Genomic DNA, 27,910 nt, shown 5'->3' on the forward strand with positions numbered 1-27,910 from the left:
GTTTGTGTTTCTTTGGTTTGCTGGTGATGCTGAACATTTTTGTATATTTTATTGACCAATACATATATTTTGAGCATCTTCCCCAGGCCTGGCGCTAACTGGGCTAACTGTACTTACTAACTGGAGTGAGAGACATGAAAGGAACTCAGATGGCCTCTTTCTTCAAAGAGTTTACAACCTCAAAAAAGAAATGAACACACAAATAATAGAGTGTTATAGTGCGCTGTGTTATATGCAAGCACAGAGGAGGAAGTGGCAAATTCTTCTATAAAATTAAAAATGTTCGTAGGTAGGAGCATTTGAGTGGAGACTTGAGGGATAAAGAAGAAGAGGACAGGGAAATGGGTGTGAACTTCCAGAGGACAGCAGAGTTAAATGCGATGATGTGCAGCACACTTGAGAAGGGTGAATGGTCTGGTATGGCTGAGGCCAAGGGTACCTGCTGGAAGTTGACAGTGCTGGGGAAATCAGCCTGGAAAAATGCATTGGGGCCTTCTTAGGAAGAATTTGCAATAGATCTTCCAGACCACGGGCTCCTAGCTGGCATACCAGTCTTATTTTAAATAGAAAAGTGACAAATATCTACCACACAGGTTCCATCAACCCTGGAAATTGCATGTAAAGTTTAGGGGATATGTTGAGAGAGAGAGAGAGAGAGAGAAAGAGAGAGAACATTATCTATGGAGGGGCTCTATAGCTTCCTCAAAGGGAAGATTCGTCACCACTGGTTCAGACATTGGAGTGCCATCCATTATCTTCAGCAGAAGAACAAGAAAGATCAGGACTGTAAAAGAGAATCCTGTCAACAATGTAGACTGGGAGGTGGGTGGGGGCAGGGCACAAGCAGGAAGGAGAACTGGATGTGAACATTTGAAAGAGAATGTTAGTAATAACCACCATTTATTGAGTGTAGGCAAAGTGCTAGATGCTTAGCACCCATTTTATTTCATCTCCAAGTAGCACGTTTAACAGATGAAGAAACTGAAGCCTAGATTTTAACATTAGTCCAAGGTCACCTGGTTACAAATGGCAGAGTGCACAGTTGACCAAGAGATCATGTGACTCTAAAGCCTGCTCCTTTAATCATAACCCTTTCTGCCTCTCTTATAAAGCTCTAGAACCATTTGTTTTGTACTTCATCTCCTAATTTTCAGTTAATTATTTTAAGCAGCAAAGTGACTCACTTCAGGGCAGAGAACTGTACGGCTAGAGATACCATTTAGAAGACAAATGGGAGAAGCCTCGGTGACTGTTCATTGTTCTTGTTCCACAAGGAATTGATTATCTGCTGAGATAATAGTATAAGTCCAAAGACATCCCTCACTCTGCACATTGGTTCCTGTTGTTATTTGTGTCGTCTCATTCCATGGAAGGAAATTCTTGCAGATTTCAACAGGCAAACGCATCATTTTGAAGAACAGTGCACAGTGCTATTTTCTTCAAGCTTCATAGTCATTAGCACTACAGAATAGGAGGTCTGTCTTAGTAGATTCACTCTAATTTATTGTTGAAATGACATGTGCAAACAATAGCGTTCACTTCTGTCTTTCATGGCAAATATTAAAAACACACCAAGGACACTTATGAAAGCTCTGACTGTTTTACCTTGGAAGCTGAGCACTGCCTAAGAAGGGCGCTGATACCTTATTGTCAAATAAAAAGCAAATGTTATCTTTAGCTATGTGAAGCCTCAGGGAGAAGGGCTTAACACTAATCACCAGTGGGCATGGAATTCTGAATTGCAATTTTTCCATCTTTTGCACAGTCTGTTATACATATGCACGTACAAACCTTCTGTATGTGTTTTTCATGAGCTGCTATAATGACACTGGCTTTCTAGCCCCAGTTCACTGAAAAAAAAAATAAAATAGAGGCAGCTGTTGCTGAAGTTTTGGTAATAGACTTAGAAAAACTCATTTTTTTTTATCATCTTTAGAAAAAATATATGAAACCCTGTATTCGTTTCTTATTGCTATAGAACAAATTACCACATACTAAATGGCAATTTCATTATCTGTTTCCATGGGTCAGAAGTCCAGGCATGACTTTGCTGGATCCTCTCCTTAGCATCTCAAAAAGCTGAAATCAAGGTCTTGGCTGAGCTCAGCATTCCTTTGAGGAGGTTTGGCTAGGGAAAGATCCACTTCCAGCCCTCTCAGGTTGTTGGCAGAGTTTTGTTTTGTTTTTTTCTTTGCAGTTGAATGGCTGAAGCCCCCATTTTCTTGCTAGTTGTCAGCCGGGGACTGCTCCCAGCTGCTGTAGAACCACCCACAATTCTCTACCATTTGGCTTCTACCATAAGCCCTTTCACGTTTGGAATCTGTTCGCTAAGAGCTCAATCTCTTCTAAGGGCTCCCCTGATTAAGTCAGGCCCACAAAGGAGAATCTCCCCACCTTGTAGTCAACTGATTTAGGACCTTAACTACATTTGCAAAGTCCCTTCACAGAAGAACCTAGATTAGTGTTTGATTAAATACCTGGGAGAAGATAGCTGTCTACCAGGAGAGGGAGATCTGTGGGCCATCTCAGAATTCTGCCTCCCATTAACCCTTATGAAACACTTCTCCTCTGGCAAGAGTACTGTATGTGAATGCTTTCTTAGCACTCATCTTTGTTTTCTCAGTTTTGTCATCTATTTTTTTCTTTTTTTGCAAATACTACTGAGCCCATAATTATGTGTCACGTGTGGCATTTCAGCTTTTGGTAAAATGATTGACAATATGTCATTTGTCATTTATGAGGACTTCCTATGTGCCAGATACTATTCTGAGTTTTACATGCATTACCTCTTTTAACCATCACCACACTCTATGTAGAACGTGCAGTCAGTGTCATGAAATACAGATGAGAGAAGTGAGGCTGGGCATGGCTAGTGACATGCCTGGTGTTCGACAGCTAGACACTGGCAGATTTGGTACTCAAACCTGCATCTCTTTTCCTTCAGAGACCTCCTCCCTAACCCGTTTCTATTAGCTGTTGTCTTGCTGGACTGTGGTTTTGAAAAGGCTCCTGAATGCCCTCCGTAGCCATTCGTCCGTTCCTTCTTTAGTCCAATTTGCCATGCAGTAACAGAAAATGTCACATAGACCATATCCTCCCTAAAAACGAAGGACATCCCTAAAAGTCAAATACCAAAGAGACACAAGGGTGTGAAAGAGATTTAGAGCCTGACTTTTGGTAAAGATAATCCAGTATGTTAGCAGCTGGCATTTTAATGTGCCTTGTTCTTGGATTCTATGATATACTTTGCTGCCTGGTTTTATGCCAAACATTGATTAATAAGCTTCATCAAAAAGAAAATTCACCAGTCCAACCCTGGAGAGCAACTTCAGGTCTTTTTTCCAGAGCAGCCAATCTATGTCAGCAGGAATCAGAATAGAAATGGTACGCATCCATTGAAAACTAATGTCCCCTGACTTGAAATAGCACTTATTCAGGTGACACCCTCTCTTCATTGCGAACAAAGGATTGACCTGTGCCACTGTCTAGAGGAGAAAAATAAATGGTTAGAATGGGAAAGATGACAGTACCCTTTTCTGAAAGGCATTTGCTTTTTGATAAAAAAGGACAAAAATGGCATTGATTTATATTTTACTCGTAAGCTGAGTCTCATAAATGAGCACAACTATATTGAGTGCTCTAAGGCCATGAAATTCGGAAGAAGGGCCAGCAGAGTGAGATGATCTTGCCTAGAACATTCTTGTTTTCTCTTCTAGCTGCCCCTCAATTTGTCCTAACAGCAGATGGATATAAACTCTGGGCCTACAATTCCCATCGGAGTTGAAATACCAAGTCATCTTCCTGTTTCTCTGTTCTGATGGAGTGAACTCTACCTTTCAAAATTTGAGATCACAGGCGTTGAGGGAAGACCTAAAGATATGGCAATAGAGTGAGCCAACAAGGTGGCTTTTGCAGAGAGTAGCTAGCAGTTCACCATGCCCATCTCCCTTTACTCTTGGACCCAAAACCAGACATTTCCCAGCTTTCTTTGCAATTAGGTGTGTCTGCATGACTCAGTTCTGGCCAGTGGAAGTGGACAGAGGTGATATATACCACTTCCAGGCTTGATGCATAAAACCTTAGCATGTGACTCCCCATTCTCTTCCTTCTTTTGTTGGCCAACTGGATGTCACTGTCTAGAGTGGCTTAGAAGCCACAAGTTAAACATGTCAGAATCTGTTTAACTGGGGTCCTTAAATGACTGGATGGAACAGAAGCCTATCCTCACCACTGCCACCAATTGGAATTCATGTTAACTAGAAGTGAGTTTTTGTTGTATTAAGCCATTGAGCACCAGGGATATTTTTGTTACAGTGACTAGCATTACTTTAAATAAAATAGTAACCTAGCCTCTAAAAATTGAAAGTGAGAAAGACAAGTATTTCTAAGTAAGGAGAAAAGCTGGTTAGTCAAGCATGATAAATCTATTCCATGTAATGCTTTGATTGTGTAAGTCAGACTAAAAATATTCCCAAAACTCATATCTACAGTAATAAAAACTCTGATGAAATGAAGCTATATTCATCCATTAAAAAACATCTGCAAAAAAATTATTTTGCATTTATTGCTGTTTCAGAACTCATTTTTGTGTCATTTTCTATGATTAATATGTTAGAGGATTTTCGTGTTTTCACTTTGGGACAATGTCTTAGTTCAGGCTATCGTAACAAAGTGCCATAGTCTGGGTGGCTTATAAATAACAGAAATTTATTGCTCACAATTCCCTGACTGGAGTCTAAGCACGGTGGTGTTCTGGTGAGAGCCATTTTCCAGATTGAAGACTGTATTTTTCATATGAAAAAGACATGAATTTTGGGGAGCCGAGGTGGAATGTTGTGGATAGAATGATTGTGTTCCTCAAAATTCATACGCTGAAACCCTGTCCCACAATGTAATAGGAGATGAGGCTTTTGGGAGGCAATTGGGGTTAGATGAGGTCATGAGGGTGGAGTACTCATGAATGGGAATGGGAGTCCTTAGAAGAGAGCTTACTTGCTTCCTCTTTTTGGCTTTTCACCACGCAAGAATACAATGAGAAGCTGGCAGTCCTCAAACCAGAAGAGGGTTTTTGGCAGAACTCAACCCTGCTGGCACCCTGATCTTAGACTGCCAGCCTCAGGAACTGAGCGAAATAAACCTCTGTTGTTTATAAGCCATCCAGCCTACGGCACTTTGTTCTGAGTATAGCAGCCCAAGCTAAGACAGAAATTGGTTACTGAGAGTGAGTGGGGCAATGCTGAAACAGATACATAAAAATGTGGAAGAGACTTTGGAAGTAGGTAATTGGTAGAGGCTGTAAGAGTTTGGAAGTGCATGCTAGGAAAAAACATACATTGCTGTGAATGGACTAGGACTGTTAAAAAATGTGTTTTGAATAAGTTAAGAAGATATGTTAGAAATTATTTCTTTGAGCCAAATATAGTGATATTCAATCCTTGTAGTTTCTCTTGTCAGTAATAATGTATCTATAATCCTGAAAATTAAATTTATGAGGATTATTTTCTATTTGTTACTAATATCTTAAGATAAAATTATAAATAAATGCAAATTAATGTTCTGGAAAGATAGGCTTTGCTTATTGTTTTCTTAATATTTTAGTACTTTACTAGGGCTAATTTACTATTATCAGAAAAGTCAGAGAGAAAATTTCAGAAAAAGAGATTGAGTTATACAAGAATCAGCATTTTTTTTTTCATGAATTTTTTTGGAGTAGAGATAATTATCATACAAATATCCTGTCTCAACTCTAGTTTATCTAGAGTATTTAATGTTTATTTTCTCTTATATCTATGTCTCTAGAGATGCCCCACATGAAAAGATCAGGAGTAATAATAGGATTCTTCACATAGAGTTAAGTCTATAATTTCCATTAATGCCAAAATTAAAATAAAGTTTCATCTACATCCTCATTATAAACAATTTATTATCTTGAGAATTGTTCTCCTTTGCTTCATTTAATTTATTTAAATTTTCAAATGCAATTTATTTATTAGTTCCTGTATAGACTTTCAAAACAGCAGGAAAGATAGCTAGCATTCTGGTCTGTCCTCAATTGTTAGTTGGGAAATTAGCATTTTGTTTTGCATGTTGGATTCTCTTTATTAAATACCTGTGAGCCTGTGCCTAAGAGAAGGACCATTCTGGACTAAATTGAGTTTCTGAATCTGCAGTAGAGCCAGACCTGGCTTTTAGTGACATTCCAAGGGATGCCACCCTGTGAGATTCTGCCTGGCTGAAATTTCTAACTCTTAGCTGCAAATTGGGTGTACATTCTTCTTATTTACAGCGATCATCAGCACAGCCCTATTCCAAACCTGACCTACGCTGTCAAAAAGTTTCTGGCTCGTAGCCTTCACCCATAGAGCTACATGTCTTTTACATTTCTTTATTTTTCTTTTTGCTAGGAGAAGTACACCATAGAAAGTAAAGGGAGGAAGGAAAGTTTTGGACTGGAATAGCCTCTCAAATCCAGCCCACAGAGTATATTTTACATTTGTTTTTAAATACATTGTTTTCCTCTGTGTCCTTTTCTTCAGAGGGCTTCTTCTTAGCTACCATCCTCAGAAGAATAGGAGATTCACGAGAGAATAATCAAACCCTTCTCCAATGAATTGGCGGCTTTAGCTTTGTTTTCAGTTATTATCCTGGAAGTTTCTAAATGATCTCCACATCTCTTCTTTCTTCAGCCTTTTCCCAATGCGTTGTTGGTAATCACTAAATATTTTCTATGAACATTAATCCATATACGTATTTCTGAATAATTTCTTCTCCAAAATAAAACAGGACTATCAGAATTGATGGAAATAATATAGTAATCAAACTAGAGAGATGATGCTTTTGGTTAATTTTGAGTTTGTTGTTTATATATAAAATTAGAATGGAGTAAATTTCATTTTATTAATCAATAGCATAATACAATTAGGAATCACACTAATTGTATTATGCTATTGTAAGCTCATTTTTACAATTGGAGAGTGAAAAAAACCATGTCTGGTATATTTAGCATACAATCAAAAGGTTTCAACATTCTCTGCTCTGGAAAACATCTTGTTCTTTAGATTCTCTGAAGCACTTTCACCCATATCTCCTTCTGACTTGAAATTTTGTTTTTTACATGTTGGTCTCCGTGTGTGTCATTACTGTCAGCTTTGGGGGGGCAAGGAACGTGCTTTGGACATTTTTGTGTCTCCCATAACAGTTGGACCTCAGAGCTATTGAATATGTATTTGCTATATTTAGTTGAAAAGTTCTAAAAACAATTTTCTTATCAAATTTGTACATAACTAAGAGAGACTGGAGTAGTAGCTATTAAGTCAAATATCAGGGTGTTAAAAAAAACCAAAAACAACAAAAGAACAAGACAAACAAATGAGAAACAAAAACTCATAGACACAGACAATAGTTTAGTGGTTACCAGAGGGTAAGGGGGTTGGGGGGAGGGAGATGAGGGTAAGGGGGATCAAATATATGGTGATGGAAGGAGAACTGACTCTGGGTGGTGAACACACAATGGGATTTATAGATGATGTAATACAGAATTGTACACCTGAAATTATGTAATTTCATTAACAATTGTCACCCCAATAAATAAAATTTAAAAAAAAATCTCAATAGGCTGATAATTTATAAAAATAAGTATAAATAATAAGACCTGAATTCAAAAATACAAAAAACAAAATTAGGAACATCATAGGTGTGTTTAACAGTGAATCACACACAGCTGAAGAAAGAATTTATGAACTGGAAGATAGCTCAGAAGAAATCCAAAATCAAGCAGAGAGAGCAAAACATTGGAAAATGCAGATGAGAGACTAAGAGACAGAAAAAATACATTAGGAAATCATACGCATATATAATTGGAATAATGAGAGGAGAAAGAGAATGAGGCAGAAACAATATTTATAAAGGCTGAGAATTTTCCAGAAATAAAAAATATCGAACCACAGATTCTAGAAAGGTAGCAAATTCCAAGCAGCGTATGCAAATAAACCCATAACTAGACATGTTAAGGTGAACCTGCACTACAATCAAAGATAAGGAGGAAAGCCTTAAAAGCAGCCTGACAAAATAGATGTATTACCATCACAGAAGCAGATTTTTTATTTTTAGATTAAATAAGATGCTTATAGCATGAGTCATTTTTTATGATTTGACCTTTTAAGCAAATTTCCAACTTCCTTTAGAATCTGTTTGTGCCATATAAGGTTTTCTTCTAAAGCTGGAATGTAGGATTTGAAGGACTGTTAAACAAAAGAGGGAGATTCAATTTATCCTATTTAGTTCCAAGGGCATGGACCAAATACCAGTATATGGAAGGTCCAAGAAACCCAAACATATCTCTACTTAAGATAAGGAGAGATATCTAACAGTCTGAGTTATTAACACCTGGAGAAAATTGCTTTATATAAGAAATGAGTTCTCTAACTTCAAAGGACTTGATCAAAAGGCAGATACAGTAGCTCATTTATCAAATATTTAGTAAGCACCTACTATGTACCAGGCATAGTTATACATGCTGGGGTATATCAATCAACAAGAGCAATAAGAACAAAAAACGGCAAAAATCCCTTCTGTGGGGAGCTTATATTCTAGTGCAAGGACACAGACAAGTATAATAAATAAGTCAGTCATGTACAATGTTAGAAGACAATAAGTGCTGAGGGGGAAAAATAGAACAGTTAGGTAAAGGGCATCAGGAGTACTGGGGGAAGGGTTGCAATTTAAAAGGCGATGATCAGGGTAGACTTCATTGAGAAGTATTGTTTGGCCTTGAAGAAAACGAGTGTGAGCTGTGAGGATTTAATCCGTCAAAGGGAACTGATTGGTGAGAGTTGCTTTCAACTCTATAATTTAGTTCTATCACATATTTCAGAATAAGTTTAGAATTTTAGCAAATAGAAATTTATTATTATTAAATAATAGAAATCAAGACAACATTCTATACTGTGCCTATTAATGAAAGCTGTTCATCCTCACCGTAATGTCATAGAAACTTGCCCTGGAAAAGCATTTCTTTTAAAAATTCCAAATTCCAGGAAGGGTGTTGTATCTTCTATTGACAGGCTCAGAATTTGGTGATTAGAGCAGATAATTAGTATCAGCTTGTTAGAGACCTGGGCTGGCATCTAGACAAAGAGATGTAAAGAATCTTCACAGAGCGTTCAAAAGTAGAATTGTAGATTTGCTCTGAAGAATCAAATTGCTTTTTGAAAAATGAAAAGCCCACAAACAACCAGCTGCTTTGATTTGAAAAAATGATGTTTGTCTCTGATGTTGTATTCTGCATTGCCCGCCATTTGAAGGATAGAAGGGCTTTGACACGTGCAGAGGGAAAAGCCAACTGTGAACTTGGCTGTGAACTTGTGGTCTTGTGTTGCAGGCACATAAAAAGTCCCTTTGGAGAGTTGAACCCAGTGAAGGTGTGGTTCCCCCGGAAACTGATATCCAACTGACAGTGACGGCCAACCTGAACGATGCACTGGCCTTCAAAGACGTGGTCATTTTGGAAATTGAAAATAGCAACACCTATCGGATTCCTGTCCAGGCTTCAGGAAGTGGTTCCACCATTGTTTCAGATAAGCCCTTTGCTCCAGAACTCAATTTGGGAGCGTATTTTAGGTAGGGATGAATGTTCATCGATATTACATGTGTTGCATAAGCTGAACATCACCTCTACTTTAGAAAATTACTTTAAATAGAGCTAGCCTTCTCAGTCCCTCCCCTTTCCAATCTTCACTTTCCCCTTCCAGATGGGTACAGCAGTCCCAAGAAGACACTTCCTAGTCATAGCTTGGTTGCATTCCCCAAGCTATGTCCTACACTCCAGAAGAGATGGTTCATTGGACGTGCATTATTCTCTCAAACTCTCCGTGGCTTCTCTATGACCAATTTAGAACCTCAACCATGATTTCTCCCCTGTGATTCCTGTTAATCTTTCTCCATGGATGTTGAAAATACAGATACGTGTTAATGGTAACCTAACTAGAGTATAACTAGTAAGGTAAAAATTTATTGCAAATGTTTCTTATCAGGAATTGCAAAGCCAGTAATTTTGTTGTTGTTGTTGTATTATGACCTCTGTTTGCCTCCCCATTATAGCACCAGTAATCAAGATGGTTGCAATTGCCTCCACCTGATCATTCAGGAAAAGCTAGAGCATCTAAATATTTAAATAAAAGGTGGTAAAGCATAGACACCTCTGTACAGAATGAGCTAAATGTGGCTTTAAAAATGTATGAAGTCTGAATGCTAACGGGGGAGGATATATGTGGGGATTTATTTATGGTTTCTAGAAGAGTCATATGACTGTCGGGGGCCAGATGAATTTGTACCTGTCATTGCAATACTGTGAACAAATCTCAAAGGGATACTTCTGCTTTCTGGTAACAGGCCCTGAAACCAAGATGGACACACTGTGCTTAGAGAACATGAGCCTGACAAAAACCACTGAGGAGCCCCCCACAAACCCATCCATGTCTCCTTTCCTCTGTTGTATCTACAAAACATGGCACTTGGTTGAAAATACCATAAGCCACTAGGAATTAAGTAATAGGCAAGTCAGATAGGTGAATTGTGCGTTTTTAGAGAAGTATCCATTACAGATTTGGATCAACTAGATATAAAAATGCTCCTCTCTGCCTGTCTATTGACTGTAAGCTAGAGCATTTTGTCAATGTATTCTGTACTTCTATTTCCAAATTTCTTTGTTAAGTGCATTCATGTATAATTATAGAAAATGACATACTGTGAACCAGACTTGGTTACGTGTTCTCTTTAATCTACAAATATTGTCAAATAGCCCCCCAAAATATTCTGTCACTTGCCTGGAATCGAGAGGTTTAGTCTATAGTTTTCCTATGAATATAGAAGCAAACTGTGGCTTTTACCTGCCAATTTCCCCTCTGCCTAAACCGTATCTTTTTTAAAGGACATAAAATCATGATACCAGCAATCTCCAGAAGAATTGTCCAAAGCAAGAGGTGCATAAAATGCAGCCCACTGTTTCTGTAAATAAAGTTTGATTGGAACACAGCCATACCCATTTGTGTACATATATTTTTTTATGGCTGCTTTCACACCACAGTGGACAATTGGGTAGTTGTGACAGTGACCATGTGGCCCCTAAAGTTTCAAATATTTGTTATTCAGCCCTTTACAGATAAGTTTACTAGTTTGGGGGCATATAGGTCTAAAAAATTACCCATATGCTACCTCTTTTGATTACATGTTTTTGAACAACTTCGTTAAATTTCCAGTTTTTGTTATTTCTTCATCTATGGGAGTAAAAATGGGAGTAAATATAGTTGTCATTACTGGGTTGCTGTGATGGTTGAAAGATACACTGTGAATAAGTGGCAGAGACCCTGCCTACTTTATAAACAATATAGATTATTTATTGTTTTCCCCAAAACTACTGAGTAAAGCCTCCAGTGAGCATGCCCTGTGGACACATACCTAGAATGAAATGGTTACACCTGACAACTGGCAAATACTCCTGATTATTTATCTGATTCTTCAACTACCTTATTAGATACGATATAATTTCTTAGGGAGAAACAGATGGGATAAAATTGCAAAGCCTAATAAAAATTTTAAAAACAGTTCTGAGATGAGTTTTCTCCCTGAAAGAAAAATTTTTTTCAAGTTTATGAATCAGTAAAAAAGAAATTCCAAACAAAAATACATTTGAATCACCTCCACTTCTAAGATCTTAGAAATCCCAGTGTTTACCAAAGAGCCAGATAATCAAGAGGTCCTTGATAAATATTTGTGGCATAGATGAACGAGGGAGTGAAATAGCAGCATCTGTAAAGCAAGTTAGTCTGAGAAAAAATGACCAGCACAGCCAGTATTCTGGTCCATCACAGTCCTCTTGACCTTTGGTAAGGCTGAGAGGATATGTGTCATTTCTCTTCGAACTCCCCTTCAAACGGAGTCCATCACAAGACATTTCACTCAGTCAGTAGAAATTTACTCAATACAATTTGAAGTATGCTTCTCTTCCAGTAGGCATTTTCCTTTCCTTTCACTCTTTAGAAGCATTTCTCGTAAATTAGAAGTGGTTTTCACATGAGCTGTGTCTGTGTGTTCTGTGATGGGCTTGACCTGCTGCGAAAGACTGAGGATGGGTGGGATCACTTTCCCATGGCCCCTTCCCTAGTGATGACAGCTCAGACGCCCAAACCAGATCCCTGATTTGAGTCTCTGGACCCCATGAGTCGGTGCTACTTTGTCCCATTGCTATGGTATCTCCTAGTAGCGTCATGATATAGCCTCCCTACGTTAAAAAGTAATGATAATAAAGCATCAATTTTGTTGCTCACTTTTAAAGTACTTCCTGGGGGGCAAATCCCAAGGGTGAAGGGCTAAATACAGCATCCCAGAGCTGAGTTCTCTCAATACCTTCCTCCTCTTTTCCAGCCTGGACACCTGTTACTACCGCTTCAAATTGATCAACAAGGGACGTCGCATCCAACAGTTGTTCTGGATGAATGAAAATTTCCGTCCCCAGAAGAAGCTGAGCAAGAGAGGCCTAGCTAAAAAGGGACTTGCTAAGGGCCAGCCCCAGCGCCAGGGCTCCCAGACACCCGGGGATCCTCACAGCCCTGTGTTTCAGCTCTACCCCGTCAGGATGGAACTATACCCAGGCCAGGCCATCGATGTGATACTCGAAGGCTATTCTGCTACTCCCAGGGTAAGAGGACAGCAATTTAGAAGCTGCTTTTCTCCTAAATAAATCTTTGCTCTATCTGTTACTTGGGAGAGTTCCTTGACGTTTATCTAAAGACAGGATGTGGCTTCTCAAGGATTGCATGCAGCATGGGGTTACCATGGCAGCGCCCACTGGTTTCAAGGTTCAGCTCTGCTCAGTTTTCTCTTTGTTTCTACAGCTACCATGAACCCAACCTTCATACATTAATTAAATCAGGTTCTCATCCCCAGGGTCCAGTGACCAGCCAGCAAGTCTCTAGGAGAGGGATATTCGACATTCAGTCAAAGCTGAGTCTCCGAAGAGGCTTAGCAGCATTCATGTTTATTCAGGAAGGGTGTTTGTATAGACACTCTGGGCTGCCTTTCCAATCCAGGCGGCGTCCCTGAACCGATACTGGACTCCCAGTATTGGGCTTCCCTGGTTCCTTCCCTCTCAGCCTGACCTAACAGCATCACATTTGTAATTGTCTTTTTGTGTGTCAATAAAAGAGCCGCATTTCTCTTCAGCAACTCTGAAGTTCTTCTCTTTTAACATTTTCACCGTTCTGCTGAAACATTTATGCGGAGCCACACCATGTCTCTGTTTTTTTCCTGTTCCCCCACGAACACTGGAAACCGTCAGAAACCCAAGAGAAACTTCCCAAATCATTTGGGAGCCCCTCCTACCTCACAAACGCAGATTTTGTGAAGGAGGGATGATGTGTGCTTGAGCTCTTCCTACTGAACTTCCCCCTCCCTGACGCAGAAAACAATAAGAACTTTATCGTCCAGCAGACAAGACAGCCAAGCTCGTCCATTGCTTCATTGCGGAGTATGTGATGTGGTCATTCGCTCTGGTGTTCAGGGGTTCAGCCAACTGTCACTGAGTATGTGCCGTGAACGCTGTGCTGGGCACACAGAATGCCCGCGTGACTAGAATACGGTCCCTCATTGCAAGACCCTGGCAGCCTATGGCAGGAGCGCATTGATAATGTGACCGGGAGCTGACTATATTTTTAAAGGCATTCCATCTGAGCTGCTAGGGTTCTAAATTCAGTTTAGTCTTTGCTAAAAGCTTCTCTGAATGTTCTCCCAAGTTATGCTGCATAATTGAATCCGTTAACATGGGAAACCTGAGTGATCTTCAACACAAGCTCTTCATGGTGTAAGTGCACTTGGGGTCCTTTCTACTTGATAAAAATCTGGACCCCTGGGGGCCAAAGAAGTATTAGTTTCTGTAGCATGATTTTTAAATATTGTAGTATGAAAAGCAAAAGCTTTCCAGCCACCATTTCTGACTAGCCTGATAAGAAATATTAGGTTGGTGCAAAAGTAATTGCGGTTTTTGTCATTATTTTTAACCTTTTAAATCACGATTACTTTTGCACCGACCGAATGTAACAACCACTGAACTATAAGCCCAGAAGGATGTCATCTACCTTGTCCCTCACCGTCCAGGATGTTCAGTCCCTAACAGTCCTGATGCATAACAATGCGTCTTCCACATCTTTGTAGATATTGGTTGAGCAGAATGTATATTGACTGTGTCCTCAGGAGCAGTCAGAAGGAGACACGGGATCATCCAGGACTTATTTAGCCCATCGGACGTTAATTGTGTGAGAGAGCGAGCGTGATCCCTGAAATGCACTGCTCAGGAAAATGGGCTCTTCCCCGGTGTCCCCAGGCAGGCAGTTGACAATCAGTTTACCACTTGTTGAGAATTTAGTTTTCTGAGCTATGGGTGTTCCCACAATGCTGGTCTGTGTCGTCTGCAGATAGTCACAGAAAAGCTGGTGTGCCACGCCACCATTGGGGCTCAGAAGGAGAAGAGCTTGGTGATGACTGTGAACATCATCTGTGAGTTTGTAGCACCGCTTATCCAGCTCTCCACCAAGCAGCTCACGTACCGACTAGAGAAGGTCAGTGGGGCTGTCCTGGGGAGGGCTGGGTGCTCCAGCAGGGCGTCAGCACGGCACATTTTCCCTGGAGAAGCTAAAATGAATGGGAAGCCTTTGCAGCCACACCCAGCCTAAGTTTCTTTCAGCTTCAGAGGCCAATGCACCTTCAACTAAAAACTCTGAACCGAAATCTTCATTCCTTTGAAAAGTAAATTGCTACAGAAATTCGGCTTCCATCATCTCTGAGGTATAAGACCAAAGTAAAGGAGTGTTCCAGTGTACTGTAGTCAGTCATTTTACTCGGTAGAATAAACATCACAGTTTAGAACGGGTTGGAGTAGAATTATTGATAATTATAATGATCCGTGAGAATCGCTACCACTTACTGATCGGTTTGTGCTAGTCATTGAGCCACATTCATTAATACATGTCCCCAGTTGTTCTCACAACGGTCTCTGCTGCAGGTTCTGTTATCATTCCCATGATACATCCGGGGAAACCAAGATACAAGTCAGGCCATTATGCTGCTCACCTAACACTACTTGAGAGTAATCAGCTTAAACTATTTGATTCACATTCTTAAATTATATGGCTATAAATGTCCATGACTTAATATGGCCACTAAGGAAGGACAAGCAGTAAATGGAGAGGCAGAGGATGGGGAGAGATGCAAATGACTACTCAGGGCAGGGAGTCGGGCTAGTGAAGAGGTGAGGGAGACACCACAGTAGGACTTGAGCTACTCAGCAAGCTTCCATCATCGTGCTATTTACCATTCAAGACAGACGTGTACGGAATGTCTCTTCCAAGCTGGTGACTGTTGGTGCTGAAAATCTGGTGAATCCGCCAGACCTAGTCAAAGCTAAAAGACTGATTGAGGTCACAGACTGTAAACAAATTATTAAAATTTAGTTGTTTCAATTACAATCCTAAACAGTCCTATGAAGAGGTAGAATAAGGTGCTGTGAGAGCACGTATCAGGTGACGTGGCCTTATTAGTACCTGTGATGACAGATGGCTTCCTTGAGCAAGTGCCTCAAGTTGAGACTTGAAGGAAAAATGAAGTTAGTCTGGTGAAGAGAGAGGGGGAGAGGATGAGAGGCAGAGGGAGCAGCACACATGAAGGGCCTGAGTTAGGAAAGAGCTTGGTGAGCATAAGGACCTGAAAGGCTGCCTGAGACAGAGGATATGCCAAGAATGACATGAGGTCCTTCTAGAGATGCGGGCAAGGGCCAAAGAGTGTGGCATGACTGGGAGGCGTGTTCTGGACTTCGGGTTGTGCTCTGGGTGGCCACTGGACAGCTTCAGGGAGGAGAGCATGGTCAGATTTATTCCCTGAAACAGTCACCCTGGCTGCTGAGTGGAATATGCCAAGCACTGTGTCGGGTGCTAGGAATACGACAGTGAGGATAGTCCCTTCCTGATGAACCTCGCAGCCAACTGGGGAAACCAAGCATTAAGTAAGCCATGGTCCCATAGTATTATCTGCGCTCTATACGAAAGGACTGGGTGTGGCAATGCCTGAACGGTCCTGGGGGACCAGCCAGGGTTCCTCTCATTACCTGGAGGCTTGCAGGAGAATGGTAAAGACCCCTGATTCTGGTAGAGGATTTCATCATACTTTGTTCACATTAAAGAAGTATCTTTTGAGCACCTCTGCTAGGAGATGAATAAAGGAACTTATTGTCGAGTAGGGGAGGTGAGATATACACGTTCAATTCAAATCAACAAATACTTTCTTGAGCACTTACAGTGAATGAGGCAGCAAAGACAGCAAAAACCCTGGCTTAACAGACTAGGAGGGAAAGTAGACACTGAAGAAGTAGAATAAGTGTTTCGATTACAGGATGCTAACCTAATTGTGACAAGCTCCATGGGACATATAAAAAGAAAACACTGCAAGACTTTCTGCTACCGTTATTAAGCTTTCATTGCTGTTTTAAAGTCTTCGTTTTTTAAGTAATCAGGAAAGATATTTATTGGCAACCACTGCATCAAATTTAGTGGCATCATATTTTCTCTAAATATTCTCAGAGAAAACTCAGTGAATATTTATTGAATATCTATTCTGTGTAAGACATTATAGTTATATTAAATACACAGCTTAGTTTCTTATTAGACTTTTTTTTCTGAGCCTGTAAATACTCATAAAGGATGTGGATAGTGTTCCTTTTCTTCTCTTTTTATCTTTAAGCCTTTTAAAAATAGTCTGTTCTTATTTAAATGTCTATTGTTTGAATTTATCATAAGAATAAAATAGCAGATATTCTAACGTGGCAATAACTTATTGAATTAAAAAAGGAATTGCGTCACAACTCCGTTTGTTTTTCCCTTCTCTCCTTCCCCCCAAATATCACAAGTTTGATATCTAACTATTGTTATTTTTTATTGTTCATTTCCTGCTCACATTTAATCTGTACGAGGTACAATGAAAAAATGCAACTTCATTACCCAGTGTGTGCAAGAGGCCTGTGAGGTCTGTGTTCAGATTTAATTATGTAACACCCAATTATCTATTCTGTTTCCTTGTTTGCAGTTCAAGGCAGTGTATCTGATTTCGTACATCAGACTATAATGATACCAACACTGCCTACAGGAAGAATTTTTCTGTAACCGGTGCCTCAGATTTGATCTACTTTATAACTATTGTACCATTCATAAGCCACAGAGATGAAACCACATCTTTGTGGAATTGAAAAGGTCAATTGAAACCAGCAGCCAGTTTGCTTCATGAAGTCTAGCAGGAAATCCTGTCTCCTGATATTTGGGGAGACAAACAATCCAGAGTGAAAGGGGTCATTTTAAAATAGAATGGGTTGTCTGTGCAGCGACTCCTTCTCATCACTAACCTCTAAATGGCCTCTTGCCAAAACCAACCAAGTGTGGCCTCTTCACTTCAAAGCTACCTGCAGTGAAACAGCAGCCTGGGGGAAGGTCACTGGGTGGACAGTTCCTTGTATGGGCCCTAAGTGCTGCTTTATCCCTCCCCCAAATTGTAGTATGCAATCTGCAAATGCAAGTAAGGCCAACACCTGCATTACTGTGTTAGAGGGAGGGAAACAGTGGTCGGCATCTCATGGTAAGTGCCAGACCAAACCCCTGTACAAGGGCTAATGGAGTATAACTGAGGCAGGAGGCTCAAGCCAACTGTTCTGGACTGAATGGTTGTGTGTCCCCCCGACCCCAATTCATATATTGGAGCCCTACTCCCTAATGTGATGGTGAGGGAGGTGATTAGGTCATGAGGGTGAGGCCTTCATGAATGGGATTAGTGCCCTTACAAGAAGAGATAAGAGAGAGAATATCTCTCTCTCTCAGCCATGTGAGGGCACAGTAAGAAGAGAGCTGTCTACAAGCCAGGAAACAGGCCCTCACCAGACGCTGGATCTGCTGGCACCTTGATTTTGGACTTCTCAGCCTGAAGAACTGTGAGACATAAATGTCTGTTGTTTAAACCACCCAGTCTATATTTGTTATAGCAGCCTAAATGAAGCCACAACGGGTGCTGGTCACCCAAGCTCCATCGGAGTCAGGGGATCCAAGAACCACAGTGAAAGGAAGACTATATGGGACAAAGAAGCAGAGATAGAGTCAGATGAAAATGTGGAATCAGGAGGATTTAACTAAAAGCAGAACAAGGAGAAAAAACAAATCAAAACAGAGACCTGGGAAAAACAGGCTAGAGTTGTTGGAAGAGCCAGGGCATGATGGGCGGGAGATTCTTTTTGGAGGCCATGGATTTAGGCTTCAGATCACCTCCTCTGATATTATATTAAAGGACTGCTTTTCTAGGGCATGCAAAAAATAATGTGGACCCCCAACTTCAGAATGAGAAAAATCCAATCTTACCAGAAACTTCTGGCTCAAGATCCATTTCTGATGGTTTCTCCAGTTGAAAAATTAAATTTGATATATTCAACAGAGTGGAAAGATGCTTCTAAATCAACTATCCCAGAGTTATCAGGAAAAATTTAGAAGAAACAGTTATAAGCATTTGTCAATATAATAAGTTAAGTATATTGGCAAATTGGATATTTTAAGCATGGAAAAAAATATTGTAAAAGGAAAAAATGTTTTATTCACATAATGATACATGAGTTCTTCCACAAGATATCACTAATGTATTAGACTTTGTTTTATGACACCGTGGAAACTGCTATAGTAATTGTTCTATTCAGAAGCATGGATTGTGTAGGTTTTTTTTAACCAGGCAACAAGAGAGTAAGAAATCTAATCTGCGTTTTCTGACTTCTGTAGGTTCACTTCTCAATAGTCCACTGTATATTCCACATGGTTTATCTAAATCTCTACAAGAGAAAAAAAGAGTATATATTATGAGACTTTTGTGACTAAAGCTTAGTATGTTTACCATAGCTTGGTTTGTTTCCGCTTTTTCTTTTTTCTCAGAAACCTAATGCTATCTTGGAACCTGATTACCAGCCCTTGGTCATGAAGAACATTTCCACCTTGCCTGTGACTGTGTTGCTCTCAACAAGCAGACCCTTTGTCGTCTGTGAGACTGACAAATCTCCGCTGTCCTTAACTCCTGAGGTAACGTGACGAAGGACCGTCCTCACAACTGCTGGGGGTGTGGGGGAAGTGTGTAAGAAAGGAAGAGAATAATGTCAGCACACTGACTGCAGTCCAGAAAAATACTAAGAATCCAGGAAACAAAGAATACAGAAAATTTTAAAGAAGTCGTAAATAAATTCCAATATTGATCAGTAGGAAAACGATTATGAATAGCGTAAGAACTTCTGGCTCTTTACGATGCCCCTTTCATTCCTGCCAGTTAGAATGAAGCTGATCTTTAGAGAACAGTGACTTCACAATAATGATAGTAGAAACCTTTTAATTCCCCTCCCTCAAATCTGACCAAAAGTTCATACACAAGGACATGAGGAAATAGCCAAAGCCCGGTCCCTAAACCAGACCAGCCAGGCCATCTCCAGATACTGAGAAAGCTGAGCTGGTCTGAGGGAGGAGGCTTGAGCTCCCCAGGCCACCAGTCGGGGGCAGGATGCAATGTTCTCTACACATCCCTACAAGATCATATCCGTGATCCTTTGCTGGGCATGAGGGCAGCAGTGGGAATGGCTGGGCCATGGGGCAAGTGGCACAGCAGAGCTGTAGGAAAGGAGGATTGAAGGAGAAACTAGGCCCACATACCATCAGCCAGTGGAGAAGTGGTATAAGGGAAGAACGCAAGGCAAGCAACAATTGTGAGATCTCAGAAGAGGGAGCCTGTGACTTAAGGAGAGTTGCTATGAGCCACATTCAGGGAAATGGATCTTTGAGGGAGGTGGGGACAGCTACTTGGTGAGAGGGTGTTGCAGATAGTATCCAACTGGCAACTGTAAACTGTCCTACTGCCTTCTCCTGACCCTCCCCACCAATTCTTTAGCAGGTTTCATTCAAACATGAGCTGGGGAAAAACCAGCTAAGATCTTTAAACAGCGAAATAAGAGGAGGAAATAATCATAAGAAAGAGGCAGATGAAAACCTACTGTAAGGGAACCTAGGCAAGGAAGAAGACCAAAAGTCTAAACATGTAGTTCTCTGTGTCTCAGAGAAATTGCAGATGATGTGACCTGTCATTAAAAAGAGCTCAAGGGGGCTGGCCCAGTGGCTCACACGGTTAGAGCTCCATGCTCCTAACTCCGAAGGCTGCCAGTTCGATTCCCACATGGGCCAGTGGGCTCTCAACCACAAGGTTGCAGGTTCAACTCCACGAGTCCCGCAAGGGATGGTGGGCACTGTCCCCTGCAACTAAGATTGAACACGGCACCTTGAACTGAGCTGCCGCTGAGCTCCTGGATGGCTCAGTTGGTTGGAATGTGTCCTCTCAACCACAAGGTTGCCAGTTCGACTCCCGCAAGGGATGGTGGGCTGCGCCCCCTGCAACTAGCAACGGCAACTGGACCTGGAGCTGAGCTGCGCCCTCCACAACTAAAACTGAAAGGACAACAACTTGAAGCTGAACGGCACCCTCCACAACTAAGAGTGAAAGAACAACAACTTGACTTGGAAAAAAGGCCTGGAATTGCACATTGTTCCCCGATGAAGTCCTGTTCGCCTTCACCAATAAAATCTTTTAAAAAATAAATAAATAAAATAAAAAGAGCTCAAGGAATGAATTACAAGTGTTGAAAGGGGAGATGAAGAGTGAACTCACAGAGCAGAGGACAACAAATGGGTGAGAAAATGAAAATTCAGAAACAGGCAGCTTTCTCAGTGTGAGCGGTAGATTAGACCCATTCTTGTCCCTCCTGAAATCTTAATAAGATAATCATAGACATGTTCAAAAGGAAAGAAGCCCAGAACAATATAATAGAAGAGGAAGAGGATGGTGTAACCAAATCATGAGAAATTTAAACAAATTCTGGAAGATAGAATGGAGTTGGTTGGCAAAAAGCACAAAAAACCTGCAGCCTAGAAAGTTCTCCATTGAGGCTGCAAAGATGTGGGAGTCATTCCGCCCAAGTAGCCTGGGCTCAAAGGCAACACGTGTGAGCAGAGTGCTGAAAATAGAGAGATTCCATGTGCACCAGACAGCTGTCCCACTCGACCCCACACAGAAAACACAAGCAGCTGGCTTTGATCCCAAGACAAGAAAGATAAATGCTCTTCCCCAGAGAAACAGAAACTGATCAAAATATTTTGGAAAAATTTAATGTTTCTAGTGTCAGTGTCAGCACCCCGAAATAATCCTGGTTATCTGGGGTGTGTCCACTGCCTGGTCGTCCCCTCTCTGCCCAAGCAAACTGTTCTGTAGACCAGCCCCTACTGCAAGAATTGAGAAATGGTTGCCTCTGGATTGTTGGGACTCCAGGGTGGGTCAGGAACTACTGTTTCTTATAATAACTCTTATAGTACAGTTTGACCTTTTATATTATTAGCCTGTATAACTTTAATAAAAACATACATATAATTTAAAAAATAAAGAGTTTCTACAAATCAGCAAGAAAAATACCAGTAACCCAATAGAAAAATAGGCAAAGGAAATGAACAGAACATTTCACAAAAATAAAAATGGCTTTTATGTATATGAAAATATGCAAAATTTTCTGAATTGAAACCCGTTTTTCTATGAAACATTTTTTTTCCCTATCAGGTCGGAAAAGAGCAAAAAATGCATAGTGCTTTGTGTTAGGAAGGGCGTGTGGAAATAGGGGTTCCCCTTTAGTGTTGGGAAAGTATACATTGGAAGACAATGTAGCAGTAGCGGTCTAAATTGTAAATGCCCATAACCTTGACCTAGTTATTGCACTTTTAGGAATGTATCATACAAAGATAAACACAATATACAAGATGACATATAAACAAGGACATTCACTGCAACATTGATTTTAAGAGCAGAAGATTGCCAGCTAATATCCATCAAGAGGAGATTGGTTAAATAAATGATGGCAGAATTATGTGATGGAATAAAACGCAGCTATTAAAAAGAATGAGGCAGCTTCATATACACTGATGAGTGATCTCCCAGTAAAAAAAGAGAAGTACAAAACAATAGTGCAGAGTGTGCTATCATGTGTAAAAAAACAAAAGAATATATAAACAAATGTGATTTTATATACGTACAGATCTCCACAGAACAGAGAAAACACTTGTAATCTTGGTTACCTCAGGAGAGAGGAATAGTTGTCTTGGGTAAGAGGTAGAGAGATGGGCACAAAGGTGACTTTTCATTATCTTATTTGAAAATATAAATTAAATATTTTTTAAAATATGGCTACACCTTGTCTTGGGACAAAATGATAAAGTATATTGAGCAGTGAGACATATCTTAGTGAAGTTACTGGTCTTACTGATAACCAAAGAATCCCATGGCATCTGAGCAGAAAAGAAGAGACCCCTTCAGGGGAAGATTTTAGACTAACTTTGGACTTCTCCACAAAAATACTTGATGCCAGATGGCAGTGGGGCAATGCTACAGAATTTTGAGAGAAAGAAAGTGGGACCCAATTTTATAAGCAGTCAAATTGTCCTTTAAATATAAATGTAACAGGTAGACACTCTCAGAATGCAAGGAAGGACTCAATGAATACAGCACTCACTGCACCCTTGTAAAAAAAAAATGATTTGCCATTGAAATACAAATATTCAGGAGAAGAACCTAATAAGGCACTCAGAAATAAAAAAGAAAAAAGGAAAAAAAAAAAACAACTGAGGAAAAGACTGGCAGGAGGAATGAGTTCGTTAACTCTATAACTGAGACTAAACAACTTTGGTGATTAGAATGTTTTATACCTCAGCTTTTTAAAATTAACACTACAACCAGTAACAACCAGGAGTTGGGGGAAGTGTAAGCATGCTGGTTTCATCCCCTGAGATATTGTCTAAATGTGAAAGTGCTTCATACTTAACCATCTTTCTTCTTGATCATAAAGGAATACTAGTAATAACTGGTATTTATATACCATACATTATGTGCCAGGCACTGCTCTGAAGACACCACATGTATCCTAACTCATTTCATCCTCTTAAAAAGAGATAGGTACTATTTTTGGCCCTATTTTACAGATGGAGAAACCGAGAACTAGGAAGGCCAAGCCACTTTGCCCAAATTCATAGAGCTAGTAACTGGCAGATCAGGATTTGAACCCAAGCAGTCTGGCTCCAGAGTCCATGATTTTAGGATTAATATCTATTGTATAAGAACATTTTTTCAGGCGTTTTTCTTTGTTTTGTTTTTTGTTTGAGAAAAAATTCAAACATGTTTTTAAATAAATTCTTCTAATTCTATTTTTGTAAAATTTTATTTAGCCATCTATCATATCTGGACTATTGTTTACCAAATGTGAAGTCTGAGAAATAATACATGGTGAAATTTTGGATGACTTTCTAATTTCTTCTTTGTGCTTTTATATATAATGTAAAATTTTATGGCTATGTATCATTTCTACAAAACAGCAAAGTCATTCCTCTGGGAAACAAAAAGTGTTTAAGTCAATCTTCAGGGATATTTAAACACTGAGGATTGTGATACCAGCTGCTGCAGATGCCATGGTCTGCACGAGTGGATCCTGAATTGTGCCCAGCCAGCTGTGCCAAGTGGCCAGCCAGGCTCTCAGATGGGATTAGCCAACAGGAGAGTCGTTACCCTCTGTCTGACTCTCGAATCAGGGGAATGGCACTGTCACTTGCAACCATCTAATCATGTCACTGATGTGCACAGTTAAATACCTGAACCTTAAAACTCAGTGGAGAGGGGGGTGCTCTGTAAACAGATTCCTTCCTGTATGCATGTCTCTTGACTGCCTTGGGGCACTTTCTGCCAAACCAGGAGGTGGCTTTCATGCCGACTAAATACAGGAATTGAGCAACTCCTGAAAAAGCCAACTCATAGACAGGCTTTCTATAAAAGGGAAGGTGTTACTGTGGCCTTTGCAACAAGGGACACATGGGGATTTGAATCAAAGAGAGAAAAGAACAAACGAAATCTACCCAACAAACTGTACAGCTCTAGAGTGTCATTTTAACTTGAATAGAAAACAGCAGAAAGTGGATAACACTGTGCTTAAGAGTTAGAATCGCAGACATTAGAAAAGAAATTAAATTACCTAATCCATCTCTTTCTGGGTCATCCTCTACAGAGCCCCTCCCCCAGTGCTTTAGAAAGCCTTTTTAAAAATTTCTTAAGCCTTTTAAAAAATTTCTTAAGCAAAGAACTTTTCCCACTTATCTAGGCAGAGCATTTTACAGTTTAATTTATTTTTAGTTAAGAACATTTTATAATGGCTACTCATTGTAGATTTTCCATTTTACAACTCCTCCATCATTATAACCTCACAACTTTTATCAAAATCTCTTCCTTCAAATCACTCCTCTCCAAATTCTTCTTGCTTTCATTTTCAACTAATAAAATATGTGTGCACATATACCAGGGGTGCCAAAAAAATGTACACACATGACTTGTATTCATCTTTTGTTATTGGTATATATTGAGGATTACACTTTTAATACAGTTTTTCCCTTTCTTAAAATGTCTACATTTTTTTGGCACCCTCTGTATATATAAATATCTATAGCTATTGACAAATATGTATGGATAGCTATAGGTTTGGATATCAATATAGATATGCTAGTTGTTTAATTATGTGTAAATGTGGATAAATAAAGTGTGATATGTATTTCATGCTAATCTCTGTGTATGTATCTGTATGTGTGTGTACATAAATATAGTTAAATAACTTTATTTGTCCTGTTTCATGTATCAGAGCATAAATGCAGAGTACAAAGGTTGGTAATTCCCATTATCTTGTTTGTAGCCAATGAAACTGGGGGTTGGTGAAGAAAAAAACCTGCTGGTCAAATTTGACCCTACCCACCGAAACGATTTGAACAACTGGGTGGCAGAAGAAACTCTGGCGATCAAGTATGTGGAGCACCCTCAAGTGGACATCCTGAACCTCCGTGGTGAGGTGCATTACCCCAACCTCAGCTTTGAGACCATGGAGCTGGATTTCGGCTGTATCCTGAACGACACTGAGGTGATCCGCTACGTCACCATCACCAACTGCAGCCCGTTGGTTGTGAAGTTCCGCTGGTTCTTCCTGGTAGATGACGAGGAAAATCAGATAAGGTACCGCTAGCATAACAATCCTTCAGAGGTCTTCTCTACTATTCATTCTTTTCTCCTCAGGCTTGGCATTGGTTCCTGTATTCTGTGCACTGGTCCTTCATGAATACTTCCGGTTTTGACAACTAATTATTGACATAAATAACGAAGAGCCTAAATCATGGTCCCTCCTGGATTTCCAAGAAGGAATAGCAGATAAAACATCTTTGAAAGCCCCAGTTACCACCAAATTAACAAAACGATATGCATAAGCCAGCTTTAATTTTGGAGCATTAGAAATCGGTCACTAAAAATTAAAGTCTCTGTAGAGTTTTCACTTTTTTATTTTATTAAAATATAGCTAACATACAGTATTGTATTAGTTCAGGTGTACAGCATAGTTACACAAGTAACTATGGTAAGTCTAGTAACCATCTGACACTGTCCAACATTATTACAATAGCATTGACTATATTCCCGATCTGTACATTACATCCCCATGACTATTTCATAACTACCAATTTGTACTTCTTAACCCCTTCACCTTTTCCACCCAGCCCTCCAAACCCCCTCCCATCCAGCAACCATCAATTTGTTCTCTGTTTCTTTAAGTCTATTTAGTTGTTTGTTTATTTTGTTTTGTAGAATCCCCATATAAGTGAGATCATATGGTATTTGTCTTTCTCTGTTTGACTTATTTTACTTAGCATGATACCTTCCAGGTCCATCCATGTTGTCGCAATGGTAAGATTTCATTCTCTTTATGGCCAAGTAATATTCCATTGTATACATGTATCACATCTTCTTTACCCAGTGGCCTATCGATGGGCACTTAGGTTACTTCCATTTGGGTATTGTAAATAATGTGCCAGTGAGCATAGGGATGCATATGTCTTTTCAAATTAATGGGTTTTTTCCTTCAGATAAATACCCAGAAGTGGAATTGATGGGTCATTAGGTAGTTCTATTTTTAATTTTTTGAGGAACCTCCATACTGTTTTCTATAGTGGCTACATCAATTTGCAATCCTACTGTAGAGTTTTCTTAATAAGCATTTCAAACCTAAAGCATGAATTAATGCATAGCACAATACACTAAGTATGTGCTGTACGGAGCACCATGGTCTGCATATTTCAGTGGGTTTCATTCTGACCTGTGTATATACACATAGGTGTACATGTACACATATGTACATGTATACATATGTATATGTACATGTACACATACATATGTGCAAAATAGTGGGAGGTGATGAATGCCAAAAGAGAAAAGCTGTCTTTACAATATTTGTGTTTAAAGCAAAAACAGGCACAGACAACAGTTTAGTGGTTAGCAGAAGGTAAGGGGGCAGGAGCGTAATAGAAGAGGGAAAAGGCGGTCAAATATATGGTGATGGAAGGAGAACTGACTTTAGGTGGTAAACGTAATGCAACATATAGATGATGTATTATAGAATTGTACACTTGAAACCTATATAATTTTGCAAATCAATATCACCCCAACAAATTTAATTTTTTTTAAAAAACACCGATATTTGTGTTCAGAGGTATCTCTCTGTTCAATTAAATTTAAGTTCAATTGGAAGCTAAACCCAAGCTTAATTTGGAAAACACTCCTTTAAAAAATAAAAACAGGCTGTTTTCGTCAGGCCTCGGGAACATTTCATCTGGGTCAAGCCTCTTTGGTGATCAGGACAAATGGGCTTCTGAATATGTCCTTATTGGATGTTTGACAGCTCAGTTTTCAGCACTGACTGTTGATGGTCATTCTTAACCTAGGAAGCCTCGTGTTTCCTTGGCTTGTCGGCGTTTCCTTTGCACAATCCTCATCTCCATATGGCAGCCACCCTTCCCTTGCCAGCACTTGTTACCACGGTAATGGTGGCTTGCTCTGGATGTTTTCCGTAGACATCTAAGGATGACCCAGCATAGCACTGAAGCCAGGCCTGGGCCTGAGGGATGGAACCTGATCATTAGGTGTCAAGAACTATTCAAATTTGGAGTGAAACTCTGCAGAAGATGAACATTTAAAATCATTACAGAAAAACCAGCCAACCTGACCTAATGAGCTTCGAATACCAGATTCTGTGAAGTTATTCTCATGCAGCATAGCTAAATGAGTTCATTTATCTGGGAGCAAAGGACATGCTTTATTTGTGTTTTATTTTTGAGAGGCCATTTCCATAATTAAAATAATGACATTTTGATAATGTGGTTGGCCAGTGGCGGAGATGATATGCTTAATTTTTCATTGGTTTAAGCATTCATTTAACCATTTTTTTTTTTACTTTCTTCAGTATCTTCCTATGTCTTGATATTAAGCCTCTGCTTATAATTCATTATTCATTCATTCATTCATTCATTCATTCATTCATTCATTCATTCATTCAGAGAGTCATCCAGAAAACATTTGATTAGTGATTCTTGTGCACTAGATAATGTGTGAGGCTTCCGGGATATAAAAGTAAATAAGACATGATTGCTGGCCTGAGGCTGTTGGGAAATCACATGTGTAAACCATGGTGGATGTGTGATAATGCCACGCTCTGAGGAGGGACAGAGGGGGGACAACTGCTCAGAGGAGCTGGAGACGGCTGCACTGAGAAGCACAGTTAAATGTTCCAGATGGAGAAGCAGGGAAATTCTAAATAACAAGTACAGTATGTTTATATTAGGTAGGATTCATGGATTCAATTCTATTGCAAGTGACAGGAAATGTGACCCTAAGCAAAAAGAAAAAGAAAAAGACATTCATGGGT

General features: G+C 39.9%; 1 protein-coding gene across 1 annotated transcript in view; it reads left to right on the forward strand.

Moving 5' to 3' along the window:
* HYDIN (HYDIN axonemal central pair apparatus protein) overlaps positions 1–27,910 on the forward strand; it is a 293,325-nt gene that overhangs the window by 128,363 nt on the left and 137,052 nt on the right. Inside the window, exons 19-23 of the mRNA XM_081030536.1 lie at positions 9,380–9,618; positions 12,421–12,694; positions 14,466–14,609; positions 18,996–19,139; positions 24,863–25,176. Coding sequence (XP_080886662.1) covers positions 9,380–9,618; positions 12,421–12,694; positions 14,466–14,609; positions 18,996–19,139; positions 24,863–25,176 — 1,115 coding nt within the window. The remainder of the gene's footprint in view (positions 1–9,379; positions 9,619–12,420; positions 12,695–14,465; positions 14,610–18,995; positions 19,140–24,862; positions 25,177–27,910) is intronic.

The sequence above is a fragment of the Rhinolophus hipposideros genome (assembly GCF_964194185.1).
Source record: "Rhinolophus hipposideros genome assembly, chromosome: 21".
Taxonomy (NCBI): Eukaryota; Metazoa; Chordata; class Mammalia; order Chiroptera; family Rhinolophidae; genus Rhinolophus; species Rhinolophus hipposideros.